Source organism: Lepisosteus oculatus, chromosome 8 (genome assembly GCF_040954835.1).
Source record: "Lepisosteus oculatus isolate fLepOcu1 chromosome 8, fLepOcu1.hap2, whole genome shotgun sequence".
In the NCBI taxonomy this organism is placed as follows: Eukaryota; Metazoa; Chordata; class Actinopteri; order Semionotiformes; family Lepisosteidae; genus Lepisosteus; species Lepisosteus oculatus.
In genome coordinates this window covers 23,535,411-23,560,177 of record NC_090703.1, presented here as the reverse complement: position 1 = coordinate 23,560,177, position 24,767 = coordinate 23,535,411, and the positions used below count along the sequence as shown (strand labels likewise).

General features: G+C 37.9%; 1 protein-coding gene across 2 annotated transcripts in view; it reads right to left on the bottom strand.

Annotated features, from left to right (window-relative positions):
• slc24a4b (solute carrier family 24 member 4b) overlaps positions 1-24,767 on the bottom strand; it is a 193,228-nt gene that overhangs the window by 66,875 nt on the left and 101,586 nt on the right. For both annotated transcript variants that reach the window (XM_015351228.2, XM_006632714.3), the window contains exons 3-4: positions 9,649-9,725; positions 3,199-3,273 (exon numbers count right to left, since the gene is read on the bottom strand). In XM_015351228.2, coding sequence (XP_015206714.1) covers positions 3,199-3,273; positions 9,649-9,725 — 152 coding nt within the window. The remainder of the gene's footprint in view (positions 1-3,198; positions 3,274-9,648; positions 9,726-24,767) is intronic.

Below are 24,767 nucleotides of genomic sequence, written 5' to 3'. Positions count from 1 at the left end.
AAAAAAGAAAGCGGTAAGACGGAAAAAAAGAAAAGTTTATTTTGACTTCTGTTCCGCGACTGATGAATACTACTGTGTGACTTTATTTCTTACATGAATTATGTTATTTTGCCACAGGGCGTGGGTCTCTGCTCTCGGCCACTGGCCAGGGTGCCAACCTGTAGAAGCAGCACCTGTATGGAGACATTTCGGCAGCAGCGGGAGCATTACGATGCATTACTGGGGAGGATTGGGAGGCTAGAGTTCCAGCAGTCAAACAGTTGAGCAGCTGTCTCCCGAAAAGTGCCTCTCCCCGCCGCGCAGGCTGCAATGCCTGGCGGAAGCTCTGCCCCCCGCAGAGCACACACCGCCTCAGGACACTCCATCCCGGCCTCTCAGTTCACCACCGTGCAGGAATCTGTTGATGCTGTCCCCGCCGGCTATCTCCCCCCAGGAAGCACAGCGGAATTCACAGATGCCAGTGGGACGAATAATTCTCCCAGATGTCAAACTGCTACCCATCACCCAGGAGATGGAGGGGGGGTTGTACTTGCAGTGCATCGACATAGACGGGAAAGCAAGAGCCGACCGCTACGCCGCCCTCGTGTTTCGAAATCTTGTGACTTTTGAAATTTACTGGGGGTGGACCACGTCTGTAAATTTCGATGGGTCCAGAGGCAAAAGTGCCTTGCCTTGCAATCTCCGGGAAACCATTAGTACGATGGTGAATCGGAGATTCTCAACCCTTGCTGCGTACGACTGGAAAATAATTCGTGATCGGATCAACGAAATGCTTCGTAGGAGGAGGCGGTCTTTTCCTCTTGTCTAACAGTGTGTACACAAACAAAACATTCCTGTTAGACAAGAGGAATTGAAAAAAAAACAATTTTGTCAATGAAAACCGGTGTGTGTGTCTCTCCCTGCTGGATGTCCCTCTCACAAACTGCTGAATGAATAAAATAATTTTATTGAAAATGAGTTTGCGATTGTCTGGTCTTTAAATTCTTGAGATACGCGATTCCATATTATATTCCCTTTTAATCAAATTCTAAAAGTATGCTTGTTGACTCCGGTATCACGTCAGTTAAAGACTTCGAAGCTTACAATGTTTAGGGAGAAATGGAATACCGGTGTGTATTTTTTTCTTTAAAGTACCGAGACCAGCCATATACCGTATGTTTATGTTAAGATTTCCCTTCAGTGGTAAAATTAGATATGAATATTCAATACTTAAACGGGCACAGTTAAGACATTAAATATACATATACATATTGTATACCGTACAGTTTGCATACGGTAATATGTTTATGTTACGCGATTAAAAAATAAATACAACTGGAAGGTCCAGCACCACCATTATGTTTATATGGTTGTTTTTGTTGGTTGGTTGTTATTATGGTTATTAATAATACGATCTATAGTTGAAATCTGAGCCTAAATAAAAAGAAAAAGCAAGTGATTAGGTTTATGAGCAATCTAATTACTTATTCGTTTAAAACGCTATATAAAATAAAGTTTATTATTAATTTGCTGGACACAGCGGTGAACATTATTATGCATAAGACAAAGATAACGATCCTGATCAGTTTAGAAATCTGTGTACGCTGTAAGGTTTTTACTTCTTAAACTTTTAAAATACACGTTTTGAATAGAAAGAAATCCTCTTCCTGGCACAGTGTGTATAGCAGACCAGCACGTCTTTTTTCTCCAATCAGAGGGGTGTCAGATAATGTCAGCCAATCACCATTCTGCGTTGGGTAGCAACGGGTGACTGTTCTCAGGCGGAAGATGTAAACAGCTTAATGTTCGTGTTAAATATTTTTTTTAATTCAATTAAACGGGCACAGTTAAGACATTAAATATACATATACATACTGTATACAGTCCAGTTTGCATACGGTAATGTTTATGTTACGCGATTAAAAAATAAATAAATAAAAATGAAAAGTCCAGCACCAGCTGGATTCGAACACACAAGCTGCCAGTTGGTAGTCACGCACCTAGACGAGTAGGCTACAAGACAGCTCGCATGATCAGGCAGGCGAAACAGCCCTACACAGCCCTGCCGCAGTACACGGATATAATCATACCGTTATTAAATTCTTTAGATACGCGATTCCATATTATATTCCCTTTTAATCAAATTCTAAAAGTATGCTTGTTGACTCCGGTATCACGTTAGTTAAAGACTTCGAAGCTTACAATGTTTAGGGAGAAATGGAATACCGGTGTGTATTTTTCCTTGTGATATTTTAAGCTCTAGTTGAATGATAGGTGTCGCATTTTAAATCATTTTCGTAGCTAGAAATTATGAAACGCCCTGTTAAAAGCAAGGAAGTTTTTATGCCTGTTGAAGTAAAACAAAATGCCTGACAAAGTATGGCTTGGACAGATTCCAAGTGCTTGTACAAATGTGCTAAAGAAATTATACTTTGAGTATACAGCTTGTCCAAAGTCATCCATTATTAATACTATTAGTAATATCTTCAGTAAAGGCTTTGATGCATAAATATTTCTGATAAAGGTAGGTTGTGTACTTTTGTCCAACTGAGCAATCTTGCTTTCATAAAATATACCAACATTTTAATGAATGATGATTAACATGCTGTAATACACAGTTCAAAATTAAAGGCTCAAATGCTGTACATGAGAGGTTAAGCTCACCCTGGCGGTTTTACAAGGCGACGCCGGATAGTTAGTCACGTGACACACGTGAAATGCGTGATACCGCGTGATACCGTGACACGCCCACCGGGGTATGCCGCGAAATACCTCACCCTTTTTGAATGGCTGCATCTGTACACATGCTGACACAGTTACTCACCTGAATTATTTAAACATGTATGTTTCCACATGTTCTGCTATTTCCTGTGTAACATATGTAGAATATGATACTAAAGTTCTCAAGAATTATTTAGACCAGAACAGTCTCATAAACTGTCTTAATTCACTCACAATGCAGATCAGAGCAGAAGTGACACTGAACATTCTATTGACCTCTCTGAACAATACGGACCTATTATTTCGACAATCTGATATTTCTGTATTTATAACCACAAGTGTAAATCCTTCAAAATGCCAAGATGAAATAATAAATATTGCAAAAGCAATGTCACTTGTTGCCCGTGTAGAAAACTACATGCATTCAATGCCAGACCTTTACAAATCGGGTCATACATAGAACACATGCCACAGTAAAAAACTGTATGCACCTCTTACCTCACATATTTTTTCCAGAGAAGGAACAAAAAAATCATCACAGATAATAGCCAGAGCGAGGAACATGTACAGGGTCTGAAAAAAAGAAACAAGAGAAACAGAGTTTAAGCATTATTTAACAAAAAGCCAATGTCATTTATATGGTTATCTAAATCTGGTGCTCTGTGGTGGAAGTCATACAGAAACATGTAATTATTTGTAAGAAACAGTACTGAAAAGAAGAAAGACTCACGATTTCTCCAACTAATTGTGTGTTGCAAAAATATAGTCTTCCTATTTGCCATGTTGCAAAATAAAAAAAGATGCATACATATTTCGTTATTATTATTTTATTAATTTAATGCTCAACCTGAAGATGTCTTACAGAAAGATAAATTATGGTTAATGTCAGAAAAGAAAACGCACCCATGATCTCAATTTTAGTGGAAACACCTTTTGCAGCAATTACAACATCAAATCTTTTTTGGTAGGTCTTTACCAACGTTGCCCATTGTTCTAGGCAGATCAAGCACTCCAGAACATAAGCTTGAAATCTTCAAGTCTTTTCACAGATTCAAGTCTGAACTTTGACTGTGCCACTCATTTTCTTATTCTTAAGCCACTCCTATGTAGTCTGACCTTGTACTTTAGATCATTGTTCTGCTGAAAGGTGCACTTTTGCCTTTGCTTTAGGTTTTTAGCAGATTGAAACAGATTTTCCTGTAGTATTTGCTGTACAGTACATCTCTCAATCCATTTTTCCATCACTTCTAACAAAAGTTTCACCTTTTGCCACATTCTGCAGGTTATGAAATTGGTTTCCATTCTTCCACACACACCAGCTTTGTGGAGAGACAAGGATTTTGTTGACTGAGACACATTTTCTCTCATCTCACCCACTGAGCTCTGTAGCTCTTTCAGTTTTCATTGGCCTTGGTGGTGTCGTTCCCTCACCAGTTTCCTCCTGACCCAGATGCTCAGTTTGGAGGCATGGACTGATCTAGGCAAGTCTGGATTTTATTATACACCTTCCTTTTCTTGATGATTGACCAGACTGTGTATAGCGGAGCTAGTTTGGATACGGTGACGTCATCGCCCTCAGCTGACGATGTCACCTCAGCTGCCTGGGCTGAGCGAGGTCTCCTTTAGCTCATGCAGCTGGTTCCCTGTTGTGTTATGCCGGAGAGCCGGGTTCGCGTCCCAGGTGTTATGGGACGAACCGGGTGGCGGAGGGCACAAGCCCGCGCAGAACCACAAGGGTCACATTGGTGCCATGACCCGGATGGGAGTGTCCTTTGCTGAGGCGAAGTCAGCAGGGGAGGGTGTAATGGAGCTAGTTCTGATACGGTGACATCATCACCCTCCCTGCGCGTAGCAGGGACCTCAGCTGCCTGGACTGAGGGAGGTCTCTTTTAGCTCATGTGGCTGGTTCCCTGTTGTGTTACGCCGGAGACCCGGGTTCGCGCCCCAGGTGTTGCGGGACAAAACGGGTGGCTGAGGATATTTTTTACCCTTCTCCTGATCTTTACCTTTTAATGAATGTATGCTTGACTTGCTTTGAAAGCTCCTTAGTTTTCATAGCTAAATCTTTGCTTAACATTCCCTACCTGACTAAGGAACTTCACAGATTCAGGTGTTTCTATTCTGAAATCATGAGAACCACTATTATTGTACACAGAGGCCACTCAACTAATTGTGTGGCTTGCTACAGTAATTTTGTGAAAGCAAATTAATTTAGGTCTGCCACAGAAAGGATTTGAACACATGGGCAACTGTGAGTTTTCCATTTTTCTTTCAAATGAGTTACCTACTGTATTTACTTCTTTTTGTTCTTTACTTTGAGTGTGTGGAGTAGGTTTTGAATATAACAAATATGGCTACACAGTGTCCTGACTGCAAGATTTAAAACAAGGAAGTGTTAAAATTTGGCAGGGTATGAATACTTTTGCAGAGCACTCCCAATTGTGCAGTTCAGGACAGCCAGAGGCAGGATAAGACAATGTATAACAACCTTAATCTGCTTCATCTGAACTGAATACCCAGGTGGATCTGGATACTATTTACAGAAGGACAAAGATTTCATTTTGAGAGAAGCAGTTTCAACGAGCAACCAGGTGAAGGAAAAAACAGTGAATGAATGATGTTAAGAATGATTATATTTTGTTGCATCTAGTATGTATTTATGATATTTTGTAAACTTGTCAGTGTCCTTTAGTCTCTATGAATGACTTTTTTTAGCCCTTTATTCATTGGACAAGAAACTCCAGCTTTGCAGTGCTGGGGCCCTGGGTTCAATTCCTGGGATGTTATCTGCGTGTAGTTTGTATGTTCTCCCCATGTTCACGTGAGTTTCCTCCAGGTGCTCCATTTTTCTCCCACAGTCAAAGAGCTAATTACCGGTTAAGTACAGGAGGGTTAATCAGTTTCAGGGAAAAGTGGCTTGTTGTGAGTGTGTGTGTGTGTATGCCCTGTGATGGACTGGTGCCTTGTGGATAGGTTACAGGACATCTGTGACCCTGTATTGGATAAAGTGGTAAAAATTAGACAATACTAGATCAAGATTCTGAAAGCAGATATTTTTAAGATTTGTCCTGAAATTTCAGGACAAGGATGATAGGTGGCAAATTAAACAAAAACAAAGAGTTATGTGCAGACGACATAAATGTATACTACTGTTTATTTAAAATCAGTTTAGTTTGAGGAGGCAACCAAGAGGATGACTAGATGTCTATGGTTACTCAAAGCCTTTATACAGTTAAATGTGAGGAACAGATTAAAAGACCAACAAAATCCTAAAGTATTCCTTATAGACAGCTTCAAACAAATAAACATATATTAGGTAATGGAATGTGTGATAATGCAGTGTATTCAGATTACTAGAAGCCCTATTCTGGCCACAGTGAAAATACAAACACAACATTAAAAAGTGCTTAAGCCCAATTCTTTGGAGCAGAAACTGCACAGATATGAAAAAATAGCTCAAAAATGGTATTCTGAACACTTTGCCTGTAAGAGCGCTTGCACTAGAATAATTGCAATGACTTGGTAATACTAACATTCACCAAAGTAATTCTTCCGATTGTACAATTGGGTCTGAATATACTGTATGTGGGAGAACTTCTTTAAGAGCAGCTGAAACTAGGTTGATTTTGTGGTATAGTACTGTACATTACTGAACACCCTATTACTAGTCTTACAAACCCAAATAACCCCTAATCTGGAACTAGATTAAAAAGAGTGTAAATCAGACCATGATTCGTGCTAGCCAGGGTAACTGAAATCAGACATTACAAAAGAAAATATCTGCAAACTTGTATAGCAAATGAGTGACAACACAGAACAAGAACATTAAAGGGGTATTTACTGCGGGCAGACCTGCAGAAAACCAGTATGGGAAATATCACAGTCTGCCTGGCAAAAGTGTCAGCAGTTTCCGTTTTTATTCAACTGGTTTCATTGAAAGTAAGTTGTGTTACAGGTACTGGTGTGCAACAAGGCAAGCTGTTCAAGATGTGAGTGCAGCATTAGTGAAGCACAGAAATCCATAATTCTTCCAGTTTAATGTGCTGCAACAGCAAACAAATTCAGGTTTTTTGTTTAGGGTTGGCATTTTTGGACAAGCTTTTCTGGGTGACCCTGGTTCCTTGAACAAACTAATTATTTCAGGTGGGTAGCTGCGTCAGCATGCGTAGGCTGCAAAGGAACAAGTAATAGGTTTATTCCATGCTGAAAAAAAGAAGAAGAAAAGAAGAAAAGAAGAAGAGAAGAAGAGAAGAAAAGAAGAAGAAAGAGAAGAAAGAGTTCTCTTTCTTCTTTTTTTCAGCATGGAATAAACCTATTACTTGTTCCTTTGCAAACTAATTATTTGCTACTTTATATTGTAATTTATAAAAATTGTCTTTTTTGTAAATCTCAACATTCAACCAGGAGAAAAAAAATATGTTGTATTTCCACGTATCACTCCTACACAAAATTAAAAGACACCCAGAAACCCATGAACTTCTTTCTTAGGCATTGTTTTTGTAGAAACCTTTGGTGTAAATTTCTGTGTGAAGGACAAGAAGTAAATGAGAATCAGAAAAGAATGCTATAAGGTTCCATTAATGATCAGGAATTGACTAGACTTTTTAAATTATATCTTCTGAGTTTTCAGTTAGTGAACTGCCTTTATTATACCTATTTTATGTACCTGTAGATTTTGAGCAGTCTGTATATGTAGTTATAAAGACATTTGACCCAACATTAATTAATGGGATCACAAAATTGAATTACTTTGATATTATCTTTTTGATTGTAATATAAATTATTTAAAAAATATAAATATAAATTATTTTTCAAGTGCCAAAAACAGATGGATCATGTATAATTTGTGCACCACCAACATGAAAAATATCTGGAATATTTCATAATGCACTAATATAACTCAGAGAAACCAACACATCAATAATTGATATCATCCAAGAATTACATTGGATGTGCGAGCTCTAGGCATTATGTGAAAAAACAAAGTGGAGACCAACAAGATGCTTAAAGAATTTAAAATATGGAGCTGATGTCTTATATGGTTCATTTTCACAGAAGCAGACAGTTTATTTGTGCAGAGATGTATTAAAATAATGTATTGAAAAAGAAGAAACCACAAACTAAGTGATTTTTAATCTTCCTTTTTAGTTAAATGTTTAAAATACCTTTACAGTACCTGTCACACTTAAAATTCATAGGATTTTCTGGGGTACAGGATCTCAGTTCTAAATATTATGAATTTGATTTCATTTTTCAGATTATTTTAAGCATGACTTAGAATGCAGTGGAACAATGCTGCAAAAGAAACAGCATCTAACTACCGTACTGGAGCAGGGTGATTAATTCAGTACAATGCAGGAAGTTACAGCATTGTTATGGTGCTCCTTGTAAAAGTTAAAGGTCTTGTGCCACCATGACACCCCTAATCTAAACATGGGCTACATGGTGGTGCAGTGGTTAGCATTGCTACCTCACAGTGCTAGGTACTTGGGTTCAATTCTAAACCTGGGGTGCTATCTGCATGGAGTTTCCCCTGTGTCTGTGTCTGTTTTTACCAGGCGCACCAGGTTTTCTTCGCACAGTCCAAAGACTTACTGGTAAATTAACTGGCTTCTGGGAAAACTGGCCCTTGTATGAATACTGTATGTGCCTGTCTGTGTCTTTGTGTGCCCTGGGGTGGACTGGTGTCCTGTCCAGGGTACATAATTGCTTGCTGGGACAGGTTCCAGCTCCCCAGATGATATAAACAGAAAACATGCAGAGGGTGACAATACAACAGTGCTTAAGGAACATAAAAAATAACCAAACAAAAATTAGTGTTCTTTTTAATCTCTGACTGAAATTCTCAGTCTTGTGATTCGTGAAAACTGGACAAGATGTATTTGATGTATTAGTGGTGTCAATCACCTCTAAAATGATTCCTTTTCATATACCCTTATGAGGCTTTAGGTGAAAGCAGGATAAAATGGGAGTAATGTGTTAATTTTCAAAAACAATAATTTTCTCCTGTGAGTTTAATGTCTAATTTTAGAAAGTGTGTAACTGGATTTTTCTATATATTTTGCTCTAATTTCAGAAGCAAACAATGTATATTTATGAAAATATGTATATCGTCAGCAGCACAGTTAGCTCTTGGGTCCTTCCACTTTCTAAAGACATGACAATGTTGGTTGGTGGGTCCCATCCAGGTTACAACCATGTAGCTCTGGGTTTGCGCGACCATAACTAGGCTTAAGTGGCTTTCCTAAGGATCAATGGAATCATTGGAATGATCAATGTATATGATGTCCAGTACTCCATTTGCAAAGAAAAAGGAGATAAGGAACACTCCATCTGTACAGTATATGTTTGGTGGTCAACGAATTTTGAATACTTTGTACGATGGGCATTAATAGGAAAAAAATGAGAGGACCCCTGCCTCAAAAGTGTTAAACATGCACATCTTAGTACAGTAATTTTATAGGGAAATGCTTCAGATGATACACAAAAAGTATTTGGACTGGGAAGGGAGGGTTAAGAGGGGCCTGTATTCGAACTGGGAAAGCTTTGGGAGGGAAGCTGGTAATTGGCACAAGAGACAGTTGGCTTTCCTGAACATCTTCAATTTATTCTGCACTGAAGTGGAAATTTCAGGACATGTCAATCCTAGAGTAATCAAGGTTCTACCACATGTATCACATATTGCAAATGAATTTTTTCTTTTTCTTTCACTTAGGCTTTATTTATAAAGAATTCAAGAATGTCTGAGAATGGCATTAATTGCATGATAGTCAAGTGTAGAGATAAGAAAAATGCATACTTACATTTTAATTTTTTATATGAAAATAGTGCTTATCATTTTACTTATTTTCTAATTATTTGTCTGACATTATTCAGGTTTTTGTAATATTTTATATGTCAAAAACATCCACCAGTAGTTTAGAGGCAAATAAAAAAGAGCTCTCTTACCGCAAATATATGCAGCAGCACAGCTCCTTGTTTTCTTTCTTTGTTTGTAAACAGGTCTTCAGGGAACTCATTGATAGCTGCAATTAAATGAGTAAGGATTAACTTCCAACCAAAAGACTAACATAAAGAAGCAGGATTAAAAAGTATGTCATGGACTCCCATGTGGTTCCTCTGTTAAGGGCATCTGCCCTGAATGCAATATTACGACGTCAAAGGGCTGCCGACTAGTATCTAAGCATTGCGACGGCACTGCTGTAGGTAACATTGGTTGCACCAGTAGCTCATTTCTCTCCCATGAGTGATTGGTCATCACTTAGCAAAATTTCACAGTGACAAAGTCCATATTTAAGATCACCCTCATCAATCCAGAGATTACTCTGACTATTGTAGGTTTAAAGTACACCTTCCACCCCCACATAGGACACTCCCTTATACAGTATGTTTATTCCCAACAATGCTGATTCCCAGCAATACTGGGGTAAAGTACTGTACCTTCCTCAAGGCCAGTGTGTATTAATAAGAAGAAGACAATGCTAGTACTGTATGGTATTCTTCATTAAGATGTTTAGGAAAAGGGATTTAAGCCTTTTGAATAGATTAATGCTATTTCACAGGATTTGTTTATCAGTATACTGGTATTGCAACTCACAGTAACATTTTGTGGCACTCACACTCTTATAAATTTAATTTCAAGTTCAAGTTCTTGCTTGAATTTGTTATAAATAATTTTACATCACACTGCATTCAGTGTTACAAAAAACACAGCTGACACCTGTGACCTAATATTTGGTGTTATTTTTCATGATGTCTTAAATTCTAAAAAATGGATGATTGAATAATAGACTTACAAGGAGAAATGGACACAAAAGTAAAACTGTAAAGGTCAGAATATACAGAGAAATTAGAAAAGGAATATTCAAGAAGTCTAAAAGCAGTTCCCAACTTGATCTTATTAAGATTTAATAATTACTTCAAAGTAAAAATTGGATTTTCTAACAAAAAACAATCCTGAATTACATATAGTTTGATGTGTTTTTTTTCTTTTAATAAGCTGTTATAGTATATGGGAAAGAATATTTTTTGTTGCATACAAATTAAAAATATTAACATATTTCCATTTGAATTATAAAAGACTGCAGTTTGTTTTTGATTAGGTTGTTCAGTTTCTTTTATTAAGGGACTCCGTCATTTAACAATGAGAGAGGAATACCACTCCAAATCTCTTCCTAGTGTACTGGGTACTCTATAGTGCCTGCAGGTGACTGCTGGCACTTCTCAATCATGGCTGAGATTGCACAGATCCCTCTATCTTCAAGAAATCATGTATCAAATGAGCCAGATGGATTGACAGTCTTCTCTGGGCTATAACTTCTGTTAAGTTTTTATGTACCAGCCACCCATGTTGGCTTTATGTAGTTTGACAAAGTCTTCCTAAAGTACACCTCATTTCAAAGCAGATTTCACTTTGGTAATTCTTTTCCTGCTGCTAAATAACCAATAAATCAATATTTAGCAACATGGTAATTTTCTTTGTTTGAAATCTGAGCAAACAAATGTTACACTAGCTCATAAATCCTAGCACATGCAGCACTGACTACCGTCTACAGAATTGTATGAGCATTCCAAAATCTGTCCAAGAAAGAAATCAACATGCACAAATATACAGTATACACCAATTGCAATCCTCATGCTAAGATTGGGTGTATCAAAGCCAAGAAATGGATACTCTATTTGCAACTGCAGTGGCTCCAGGCCCGATATGTTTTCAAGATGTTTGTAGAACTTTAAGAGCTGAAGTATTGAAGATAATTTCTCAATTCAAAGATACAGTAAATGGCTCCTGCTATGAGTTGTGATAAGCAAACTTTAGTATCTCATCTGATATTGCTGCTAAAAATCCCTTCCCTTTCATGGAAAATATTCCAAATGACATTCAAAATTATAGCAAATGTTAAAATAATTTTCTTCTTTCACAGATATATTCTATAATATTTTAGGATTCACTTCAGTGAGCACCTTGAAAACGCAGTCATAGGTTTAAAACCTACCCCCCCCCCCCCCCCCTTTAAGGCACGAGAAGGACTGTTATGCATGCCTGTTAACCCAGCTAATTAAACTTTAGGTTCCATTTCAGCATCTCTCATTCATTTTCATTTCATAAAAAAGACAAACTTGAATGTAGCTTTTTTTTACATTTTATGTGCTTCAAAGATCAAAGATTAAAAGAAGATTATTCACTCCAGATTATTGACTCAGTGATATTTAACATGACAACAATACAAAGCACACTTCCTAGTCAACAGGGGAGTTTATGTAGAGGAAAAAGTGCTGTTTTTGTCATGGCAATTAGCTGATGAGCAGCTAATTGATATATAACAGATGAATCGTGGAAAAAATTAAAGTTGTGACTTCGCCAGATTTAACATGCTGAAAGCTGCCTAAGTGGAACAATCCTTATATGAAGCCACATTAAAATGTTTGTGCTAAGTAGAAAAAATCCTCTAAAGGGGGATAGAATATGTAGCAAGTCAGAGGGTGTAAATACTGTTTTATACATCACATAATTGTAATTTGCATTTATTTTCTGTACATATCCCCCAATTTGTACAGATAATAGAAGAGGAAAATTCAGAAAAATATGTTCAGTGCTTCTCTGCCTCATCAACAACCACACATAAATCGAAAAAAATATTTTAACTGTTGTTTACATGCTGGTGATGGAACAAGGCCTATTATTTCATTTAGAATTAAGCGTTATTAAAAAATTATAATAATCTTTGTGTGCCTTGACAAGGCATCTGGTGCCTTTCTCTAAATGCAGAGGAATGTGGCTAAAGAGACCCCTCTGATAAGAGTCACCATAAAGCTGTTTCAATGTTGTACATTTAATTATATATTGTACAGATGAGCTCAAGCAAATCTCCAGGCTTCTTCTCGATACCACAGGCCAAAGGTCAATATCCATCACCCAGAGGAAGATCCACCAATGGGTGCTTGTAGTGTGGGTACCAGATCCAAACCTGATAGAATCTCAGCCAATCACCAACTTGTGATATCATACCTTAAGAACAGGAACTCAACACATTTTCTGCTGTTTATCCACTGGCTTCTAATCTCTCTCTCAAAATGGCAAAATAGCTTTTCAAACCACATGACTGCATGCAGTCTGAGGCCAGGCCAATAGAGTAAATCAGTTCAGTACAGAAATCTCGTGTTCACAAACTCACAGTTATTTTTACCCGATTAAGAAAGAGGCCAACTGTCATTTCTTTTTAATGACATCCAGAACACATCCATCTATTGACATCCTGAATATAAAAGCATATTAAGAACAAAGCTATAGCCATAATGAACTGAGTTCCTCCTTGTCTACATTGTAGCCAGAGTTCAAGAATACAAACTGTGCACAGACTGTTTGAAAAACCAAAGTCATCAAGAAGCTACTTTGGCAGAGCTGCCTGGGTCCCAGAGCAAGGCAAAGCTTATTCTCCCTCTTCTGTCTGCACTGGGACCTTCCCATTATGGAGCAGCTGCCACAGACCAATCCAGCCCAGCTCTGTTTTATCAGCATGAAGTTTAACTCATCAAGGATGAGATTAAATGGATTTGAGTATAAAACTTCATTATTCAAATTATAATACTCGAGAGCTGAACAATTCCAAATGCATGTAAGATGTTTAGTTCTCAACAGTAATAGCATATTTACTTTTATCTGAGAAAATAAATATGATTTAAATATACTGTATGAGACTGATAGAACTAACAAGGTAGACTGTACCATGGTATAGTCAATGAGTATTTTAACTCTGAATTTATTAACTCTTCTCCTTGTAATCTTTGAGTGGACGATCAGCCATTCACTTTATAGCAGATTGCTTTACAATTCTAATTTCTAATTATTACTCCAAATTAAAATCACCAACTCGTACAGTGGTGAAGGAATTCTTGACTTGTTAACAAATTATAACACCTTAATTTTGTAATGTTTTGAGTGATCTATAAATAAGCCTTGCAGAGCAAACACTTCCAGGCTCACCCTGGGTCTTATCGTTGGTCAGCTCTCAGAGAAGCTTATATAGTTTTCTGTTATGTGGTTCTTCTCTCTGGATTTCATTTAGTCTCTCATTAATCTAATAACTTCTCTTTAGTCACTCTTTACTAAAAGTATCAAACACTGGAGTATTGTACCTGACTCAATCACAAACCCCACCTTATTAATCACTTTTCACCCATAATCACTTTAATTCAACCAACTCTAATTCAACTCTTTTCTCATTGTCTTCCCTAGGCAAAGTGTCCTTTGTGAACACTTGTGTCACTCTTCATTAATAGGCTATACTTGTGAAGTGTAGAGATCCGAGGCTGAAAACTGGATCCAACTGCAGGTAATGAACAGTCTTATTAGGTGAGTGAACAAGCCTTTGAGAACACATTCCAAGGCCAAAGACAGACAACAGACTAGGGTAGGGTAGGCAAGGTAAAACACGCTTAGAGTGAGTGCTGGAGTATCACGAGGGAAGGCCTTATATTGTCAGGTATTAAGTGTGGAAAGGTAGGATAATTTTTTACCTGATTTGGTTGTCAAAGCGATGGACTGATTGACAGATCTGTCAGTTGTTGTGGTGATTGTAGTGCAGTTTGTGATACTATGGTGAGAGCGGACATGACGTCTTCATCTCTAACTATACTGGCTGATCCTGTTTTGCCAGGGACACAATCCTGTCTTCATTAAGGTGCAGTGGCTCTGTGGCTAAGGATCTGTGCCTGTGGCTGGAAGGTTTCCGTTTCATACCCCCCTGGCCAGCAGAGAAATCTTACTCCTTTAGGCCCCTGAGCCAAGCCCCTTACTCCAACTTCTCCAGGTGTGCCGTATAAATGGCTGACCCTATGCTCTGACCCCAAGCTTCTCTCTCTGTCTGTGTGTCTTATTGTCCATGGGTTGGGGTATGCAAAAAGACAAATTCCTAATACAAGAAACTGTATATGGCCAATAAAGTGATCTTATCTTATTAATGATCATGTCTACCCCTGACACAGCAGGTGCTATACTTTTATTTTCTCTTTGACAATATCTCTCCCTTGGAGACAACACACAATTTTCTGTAACTGTTTATCAGTCTTTTGTATTGGCTTTTATGAATTCTGGCATTCATCAATTCTATTGAACTGCTTCAAGTTAGTAACATCTGAGCATTTTCATCCATGAACAGTGTAACAATTACATTATGAGAAGGTTAAGGCCTAGAATTTGACAAAAATGTGAAATTTCTGTTTTTCTTCAGCCATTCTGATGTGGATCTGCAAGTATTTTTAGGGTTATTGTCTTAATGCATAACCCACTTTTGGCTTAGGTTCAGCTGAAGAATGGCTGGGCTGGCCTGAAGTTCTCCTCCACAATTTGTTAATACAACACCAAGTTCATGGTTGTGACAATGATAGCAGGCTGTCTGGGTCCTGAGACAAAAAAGAAAATCATGATACTCCCCCCATCATAACTGATGTGTTTTTAAGTACTTTCAAGGTGAGGTTTTTATATTGGAAAGTAGTGTTTGGGTTTCGTCACAGAAGAATGTGGTACAAATGTTAAACTTCTGTCCAGAGGATATTCATCTTATAGTATTGTGTATTTACCAGGTGGCCTTTGATCAACTAGAAATTATTGCCAATGTTTTAGAACATTAGTTTTTTTGGTTATGGGTGAGGCATTAACACTGACACAAGAGAGGTCTGCCAATCCTTAGGAATTGGGATATATACTGTATAGCACAATTGTCAAGAACTGCAATTTTGTGGAAGGTATTTGACTAATTGCAGGCATCTATTTTTTTATTTAGCCTATATCAAAAGGTAGGTAGAATAAGGATGACTTGCTTAAACAGCTTAAAGTGGTAAGAGTAGAAGAAATAACAAGCATAAATAAGAAAAATACTTAAAGTTTGAAATCAACTTCTGTCACAAATGGACAGACATACAGTACCATAAAACAGGACAATCGCTTAAAGTGTGAAATAAACTTTCTGAGCCAGTACTGTTTATCAGAGTTGGAAAACTCTTGCAGGGCATCTGTTTTGCAGACAGTTGCAACAGGCTTTGCTGTACTTATTGAGTTCAACAAAAAACTGAATCTGCACATGGCTGTCCCTTGCTCTTTTGATGAAGAATGCCCCACAGCACTTACAGTGTAATTGTTACTATGGTGTTCTTTGTGACCTGGATGCGCCTGGCTCCGTTACGGTTTTAGCTTCTGTTCTTGTTCCCGTTCCCGTTCCCCCTGCCGGTCCTGACCTGGTTCTGGATTTTAATCGTCTATCTCGGATGGATCGCCTGGCCTTGGACTTCTGCCCTGTTTTTGGATTTCCCGTTTGTCTCATCCCTGGATCATTTGCCTCGGCCACACCTCCCCCGACCACCAGGACTCCATGAACATGCCCCCCCTGTTTTCACCCCCTTATGCTGCATGTTTTTTTTCCTCGTGTTCCTCAACTCTGGATTGTGTTATCTGCACATGGTCCGGAAAGAACTCTCCCTGACATGGAGGTCTGAATGTGTAAAATTGATTCAACCCTCTCTAAACTGATGAGCATCTACTACTCTTTTTCTGAAGTCCTCTAAAATGCCTTTTGATTGTGGCATGACAAAATGTTTCCACTAACCTGTATAATGAAGATCAAACTAAGTCTCTGACTCTTACATAAGACAGGGTTGCCCAAACTCAGTCCTTGTTGACTTGCCACCCAATTAATTTTAACAAGGGTTAAACCCTTTTTAGACAAGGATGTCTTTTGAAAGAGTTATTCCCATAATTATATTGGGGGTTAAGGAACTTTTTATTGGTTTTGTAAGTTTCACAGCGTTGTATATAATGGTAAGAAAATTTTTTTCCTCCAAAACTGACCTTGCTTCATAATTATTTACTTTAATATCTCAAGGAAGTATGTTTAGTTTTCGAATCACTAATCTGTAATAAGAATTCACTTGTAACACTTGCAGTAAGTAAACCACAGCTGAAGAGCTATTTTGAAGCTGAATCTTTACAACCCAAAAATAATTTTGAGAAACAGCTTTCTACAGTACATTGTTACAACACACCAATATCATTGATGAAACAATAATACCACAGCAAAGATTAGCTAGAAAATGTGTGAATCAAAGGTCAGACATTCATTCTTCTATCTCTTAGCTGCTAAATCCTATAAAGAAGCTAATGTCCATCTCTTTCTTAACAGAATAACAGCTTAAAAAGCAGACTACGGGAGTTGATTTATGAAGGCTAAAAGTTCTGAAGCAGCATTTAGAGCCAAAGGAGAAAACTCTGAGTTTTCTAATATCAGCTAATATCAACAAATAAGGAACACCGGAAAGTATGTGTCAATGAGCACAATAAAAATAAATTCCAAACAAAACACAAATAAAAATTCACAAACAATATATGGTACAGGCATGAGGGTGGTGTATATAAAAATACATATTTTATTTTACCAGCAAAATTAAATGAGAACAAGTATTCGTGTACAATGGCAACCTGGCCTGTACCCAGTCTATAAGATAACTGGAAGCTTGATCATACAGTATGCTGCATTATACATTAAGTGAGCAAGAGAGCCCTCACGTTCACAATAAATTTAAGTGGGAGCCAGCAATTTCCAGTATGTGCTGATGCAGAGTACTTTTGCCTTAGGTGGAACATAAGACAGAATTCCAGACATAGTGATTTTTATGTAGTAACTTCCTAGACATCCCAGTAAGTACAAATGGGTAACCTTGATTAAATAAAGCCATTAATTCATGTTTTAGCATCCGATATGAACAGAATAGGTCTTAAAAAGCAGTATTATACAGAAAGAAGAAGACGAACCCTTGAGCATTCTTATCATCAGCCTCAGATGGCAATAAAGCATCCAAACTATCACCATGGTTTCTAGTTTACATCATTTAATTTAATCACAATCACCAAAAACAGTGAAGTTACCAACTTGGCTAAAATAATCCTGTCTTTATTTATTTATTTTTGCCTTTATTTAGCTTAACAAAGTTATTTTGTTTCCATATTTTGATATCTAACAGGCACACGTAAAGTGTAGATAACCCAGTACCTGTCTGTGATTTGGTATGCACGAAAATCTGTCAGTTATCAGCATAAAAGTGAAGCCCAAATCCATGATGGTAAATAATCTGACCAAGAGGCACATGTAAATACTGAAAAGAAAGGGTCCCAGTACTGAACCCTGTGGAACACCCTACTGAAATCTGGAAAAATCCAGATTTAAATAGATAGATTAAATAGATTTAAAAATTGCATTATGGTAATTATTGATAGATAGATACTTTATTAATCTCATGAGGGAAATTGCAGAGTGACAATAGGAGGCAAACCAACTAAGGGAAGTCTCAGGGAACCATAAATAATTAGCCATATTAACTAACAGAACACCTTTTTTGGTTGCAAAGGCTGCAGTAAAATCCAGAAGAAGAATATTAATTGATGCAGATTTAGAAGTCATCACCAAATCGGTAACTACAGTATGTCCTTCTCTCTAAAAAGGGTCAAACAACCAATTACATACAAGATTACCTTAAAAAGGGGGTAGTAATACTGTATGTTAAAAAACTGATGGACATTTTAATAAAGTTAAGACAATATATAAACAAAAAAATGCTATTTTTTGGACTTCTCTAAATAGTCAAATCTTCAACCCTGAGCACTTGGATTTGCAAATTGCTATAAATAAAATAGTATTGCAAGATAGATCCAAAGTCAGACTGTAAGACCCATATCATGTTTTGTCCTATTAAAAAAACCAAGATCACAGGTATTGTCTACCCATTTCATCAAGAAATATGTACTTTCCCGTACAATGTCCCCTGCCATCAGTCTGAGTAGGTTACTGAAAGTTCTTGTTCTCTGCGAGAAGTGACAGGAGTTTAATAAAGCACATTTCAACCTCTGCACGTCACGTCAGACACCAGCACCTGCTTAAGAACTTTACTTTCTTTCCTTTTCCATGCATCTTGTAGGGGTGTTAGCCTGGTCTCCTGGTTAAAGTTCCTACTAGCTTTTAACAATCACAGACTCCTAACAATCCCCATTTATGAATTAACTTGATTACTCTGTTCTCCGCCACACTGATAGCTGATGTGTGGTGACTGTATTGTCACACTATGGCAGCCGTCGCATCATCCAAGTGGATGCTACACTTTGGTGGTGATGGTACAGTAAATGGAGTTCCCATTTACTGTAAAGAGCTTTGAGTGGAGTGTCCAGAGAAGCGGTATATACTGTAAGTGTAAGGGTTATTTATTATGCACCTTATTCCCAAATTTACATTAGACCAGCAGTACATACATCCTGCATGACCATGGCATGACTATATTCTAAACTTTCTTCAGTAAAAAGACTTTATAAAAAAGTATCTCACCTAATGAAAATGTTCATCTGACTATTGTAGGAAAACCGGCTCAGGGACGCCAAATATGTAATCATAGTGGCTCTCTGAAGGCACCAGTTCTGTAGGGTTTGGGCATTTACTGAGACAATTATTAATTGTAGCAGTAAATCACAAAGTTGATTCTTTTGATGGCTTTAGAATCCAACCATGCGACATAACTCAAACAACGCGCACACACAGGTACTAATACACGAGGATACATTTATTAATACATAGAATATGCATGTAAACCTAACAGATCTTATCGAGAGGGTTATGAGAATACAAAAGGTATATTCGGTCAGTTACAAAGAGTTACACATCAAGAGGACATACGTTCAGTATATCATTCATTAAGACCGTTTCGTAAAGTGAACTTGGTTAAAACTTCTACATTAGATACTCAAAACAAGTACATAACTCTTAGGAATTAAATTGATATCAACTGGTTGGGATAACAATTGAATTCTCGAGCTGTAATGCATTGAAGTTGAATACTCATCCAATCTTTGGGGATTCAGATCTCCTGCGGGCACAAAGAAACAGTTGCAGGCTGTTGCTGTCCAATCCGCGGTCTCTGGCTCTGTGCCAGGCTGTGCTGTGCGGCTTGCGATGGTGCGCTGTTGATGCTCACTGACCGGCTAGTTAGTGTTGGCTTTAACTAGCAAAGTTTGTGCACAGGAGAAAAGATGACTGTGGGTCCCAGCAAGTCAGGAAGAGGACCGGTTCATTCCTGATGAAGAGCTAGTTCTGAATAATGATTCAGCTGTCCACAGTTCCGACCTGTTCTAAAGGCCTGCTGCTGGTTACTCTCTGGCAACCTCCACTCTAGACTCTTAGAACAAAGGAAAGTTCTGGCACTCGGACACACTGGCCGTTCCATGGTTGTCCGGGCTGAGTCTCAGGATGGTCAGGAGGCACGCTGCGAGAATGTCCTGCCCTTGTGAGCCTTCTGCTCCTGGGCTGTCCTGCCCTGGAATTCTCCTTTGAATTCCCTTTAGAATTCTCCTCAGAATCTTACTGAAGCTTACTGAATCTGAATCTTGTTGAATCTCCCAGGCTCTCTGTGCTGCCTGTTTTTACCTGGAGGAACTTCAGCTCATTGATTGGCTGAAAGTTCCATGGGCATCAGAGTCCCACGTGGGTTACTCGGCCCTACCAGTCCCTGATTGGTTGATCAAGGTGAGATATGAGTCACTTACTCCTGACACTTAGTAATGCAGTCCAGATGTCCAACTGGCACTCCCTAGACAGATAGGCGCCAATGGATGACCATTGATCATGATAGCCAGGCTTAGCTAAGTGCATCCCCCTTTGGGAGCTGTCCTTATCAAAAGAAAACATCTTGCATGAATGGTTTCTCTGTGGCTGCACCACAGAGATGAACAGAGAAATGGGGCCTCATTTGGGAAGCTCAGAAACACTTAATTCTGCCTTATTAATAAGCCTCGCCGCTACACTATGATATGTTTGAATTCAACCTGAAGTGAATGCATAATAATATTTTAAATATAACATAATCCTGAAACTGAACATGCATTGTCAGATGACTGTATCTGATTAGCCTTTATTATTATTTTACTTTTTTAGATAAAGATGTCATTGAATAATTAGATTTAATTCTGATAATGGGCATATCAGTAATACAGTACCTTGATAAAATAAATCTTTAGTCTCTTTTTTGTGCTAGAATGGCAGCTACTGTATGTCACTCTATCAGTTAACAGAGAAAATATGTTTTCATACCTTCCAAGGGATACTGTGCAATCACATGACACTTCTAGTACTTCAGGTTTTGTTAAAAAGCAGCCAACTAAAATCTGCAGGCCTCAGATAAGGTATAAATCACTAAGAGGAAAAAGGCCAATATAATGTGTAGTGTAAACGTAACATTCACATTCAGCTATGCTTTCTTATGCAACTAAGCATAATTTCTATGCTTTTAGGTTAAACTTTTTCAGTGATCTAATATTTTACCTTATTTTAAAGATAATAATAATAGAAACCATCAGAACAAACGAAGGCTTAAAACAAATATCTTATTTAAAATTTGTTCTCAAAACCATTTGTTAAAACACTATTATTCCCAATAGTGTAGTAATATGTGTGTGTTGCACTATACAGTATATGTGAATTTTCTTAACTAAAAAATAGATTTTATAAAGCTTTATACAGTATCTGAAATTCAGATTAGCTTCTACAGAAAAAAAGCATTGCTTGCTTAATGATTCAGGAATTAAAAGACAAATACAGTAAGTGTAATTTCAACACAGAAACAAAGTTTATGACATCTCTATCCTTACTTCTCTAAAAGAGTTCTGCCCAGATGCAAATACTAATCTACTGTATGTTCCCAGTTGAATGGACTCAGCATAGTAAAAGTACACTTTCAATGTCAGCACTTGAAGAAGTTAATGTGGGGTCCTAGCTTCTCAAGCTACTGGAAACTCATTACTGGTAATGCTGTGATTTATGGCCAAAATAACAGACCACCTGCTGAGTTGCAGAATCTTTAATTACTGCTGGGATGAATACTGATCCTAAAACTGACCAGCTGGCTTGAAAGGGAATTAACTAACCCTGGATTCAGAGGATCAACACCCTTGTGCTCTGCTATGCACAGAAGCCACAAACAGCACTTGTTTGGCATTCACCTATTTAAATAAGGATTTAATGCACATTGATTAGTTGTATTTAGCAGTGGCATAATCACATTCTGAACTCAATTCAATTTACTAATTTGTTTAAAGCATGTATGAGCCTTTAAAGAGGTCAAATATAAGCTGTTCTTGGCTCTTTGTCAATACAGCTTGAGCAATCCATAGGCATAAATATATACAGTACAGTAAAAAGTTTAGAAATACGGCATAATCTGGCATATACTGTATACAGTCAAACCTATACAATATAGGCTTTGTTATTTCAGAAACAAACTAAAGTTACAAACTAGGGAATCATTCCCATTTTATTTCCATCACTCATTTCTTGAAAGAAAACAGGAAATGGCCTCAACAACATTTAGGTATCTTGTTCCATATTCCCACAACTCTTTAGGGTATGGCAAATAACCAACTTCTTTTTTTGGTTTAAAATTCCGTGTGTTTTTTTTTGTTTGAGTTTCACTGTTCATCCTGAGCAAGTCCATTACGTTGACTTCTTGAAATCCTTTAAAGATTTTGGATACTTTAATCAGTTCCCCTTATAGTCTACTTTGTTCAAAACCTAGCCTGTTAGCCTTTCAGTCTAGGCCCAGGTGCAAATATATATTTTGTGGTGTGGACAATTCTGGTCGCCAATATTCTAATTAAGGTGTTGAGTTCATTTCTATGCTTTTAATTATAATTCCTAATGCTTTGATTACTTTTTTATTGATTCCCCACCTTGTCTAGAAAATGTAATGGGTCAACGTAATTGCCCAATAATGTCCTTTTCACACAGAGTAAGCAGTATCTTCTTGACTGGTGCTCAATATTTTGTATCAAAACGTTATTTTTTGTTTTTGCTACCTGCATGTAATATCCAGCACAGCACTACATGAAATATCTGTCATTTCTAGTCTTGAGTAAATCGTTTTGAATTTTCAGATCCTCTTATTTTGGTATCATCCACATCCTCAAGCTTCACTAGTTTATTAACTATACCAAATTCTGGGACATTGATATGAATTCAGAACAACAGCAGTCCTAATACAGATCACATCCCATATATATTGCATACAAACAGATATAGGAATATATATATTCCAATATTGCATCTCTGACATAAAAACATGGATTACTCAAAATGTCCATCAGCTAAACTGTGACAAGACTGAAGTCATGCCTATTGTCACCCTCCATCAACTTTGCAAAGCCAATGCTGTAACCCTTTCTGTGGATGTCATTCTATAACAGCTTTGAGAAGCCACCTTTGATGGCACTATATAACAAAGTTTATTATTATAATTCACTCCTTATTCTCCATCCAAGCATTTGTAATATCATTAATACAACTACTGCTTGTGATATTAGAACTAATCCTTATGAGGAACTTTGTCAAAATCAACTGAAAATCGAAATATATTGTAGCGCTCTCGGGTTCACGTGGGTATGTGCCCTCGCCACTGCCACCTCAGGTCGGCCCCCCACTGCTGGGGTCTCGAACCTGGGCCTCCAGCGTCACTCAACAGGGACCTAGCCAGTTGAGCTAAAGGGAAATCTCCCTCCAGCCCAGCAGCTGCGGTCCCTGCTATTCACAGGGAAAGTCGGTGACATCACAGCACTGGTAAGCCAGCTCGAACAACCTGCAATGGCGGCCGTATGCATTACACTCTCCCCCGCTTTATCCATCGTCCATGGCAAAGGGCTATCCCACCCCGCTTTTGACACCAATGTAGCGATATCGGTTCGGCGAGGATGGACACAGAGACTCAGACTTTGTGGAGTGAAAACTGGCGCCTTTATTTCCTTTCGGCACCACCAGCCAGCTAGCCTAGAGCACGCAGCCGAGGGAGAGAGAAAAGAGAGAGAGAAACATAAAAGGGGTGCAGAATCAGGGAACTATTTACATGAAAACGGGCGATCTCCCCAGACTGTACACCCGTTTCACAGTGGGTCAGCTGCACTGGTCAACGCCTTTCCTATTCCCCGCCCTGACCACTACCACTCCCGTCCTGCCCCTCGCCATGTATCCTAGCCGGTCGCTCTTCAGCCACAGCACCGGCCGAATGTGCTACAATATCATAGCTTGTGCTCATGTGTGTCAATTATTGCAGTTGCTTGCTAAAAGAACTTTAGCTTGACTTTTTCACATCCATGTTGAGATCCCTAAGGATCCTATTTTGATTACGTGTAGAACCTTTACTTCTACAGTGTGCTAATGCTGTAAATTTCTTTATTCATCTACAGTGTATCAGGCAATATAGATATTAGATAAAAGTTTGCAAAAAAATCCCAACATAAATTGATATTAATATTTCTATTATATTAATAATACAGTGCATAGGATCCTTACAAACTAGTAAAAATAACAGAAATATAACCAGAAACTTAATTTAGCCAGAAGCAGGTCCCTTATAAAATTATAGTCCACATGTTATTAAACCATCTTAATCAGGTACTGATAGGTATTTTTAAAATTTATATTTATACCTTTTATGAAATCCAATCTAAAAATACATTTTCCACAAGTATACTAAGGGGAATATCAATCGCTTTAGCACAATTTAAATTAATTGATTGATGAAAAAAATGCTATCACAATTTTATATAATACTATTACAGTATATATTATAATATATAATGGTTTCATGTTCATTTAAAAGGTTCATTTTGAATAGCAGCAACAAGGTCACCCTGATCTTTGAACCATGATGTATGCACAGCACATTCAGTTCTGCATGTATTCTGGTAAGGTTTTAAACTAGTTTAGAAATTATGCTTTGAGAAAAAAAAGACATTTCAAACTTGGAACCACTGCTGGGGGTTACTGGTTAATATTTATAGCTCTTGTAATCTGATTGCCTTGGAGGCACACGTTAGACAGTTCAATGGTACAGCTACTAGTCATTGAAACTGCAAAAGATTTCCTGTACGTTAGGTTATTTTGGGTGTATTTATACCTCTTTGATTAAAGGCCCTGGGTTCCAGACCACAGAGTCACAGGTTCAAATCTCAGAAGGAAGTCTACAGTTGTAGCCTTAAGCAAGATACAGTA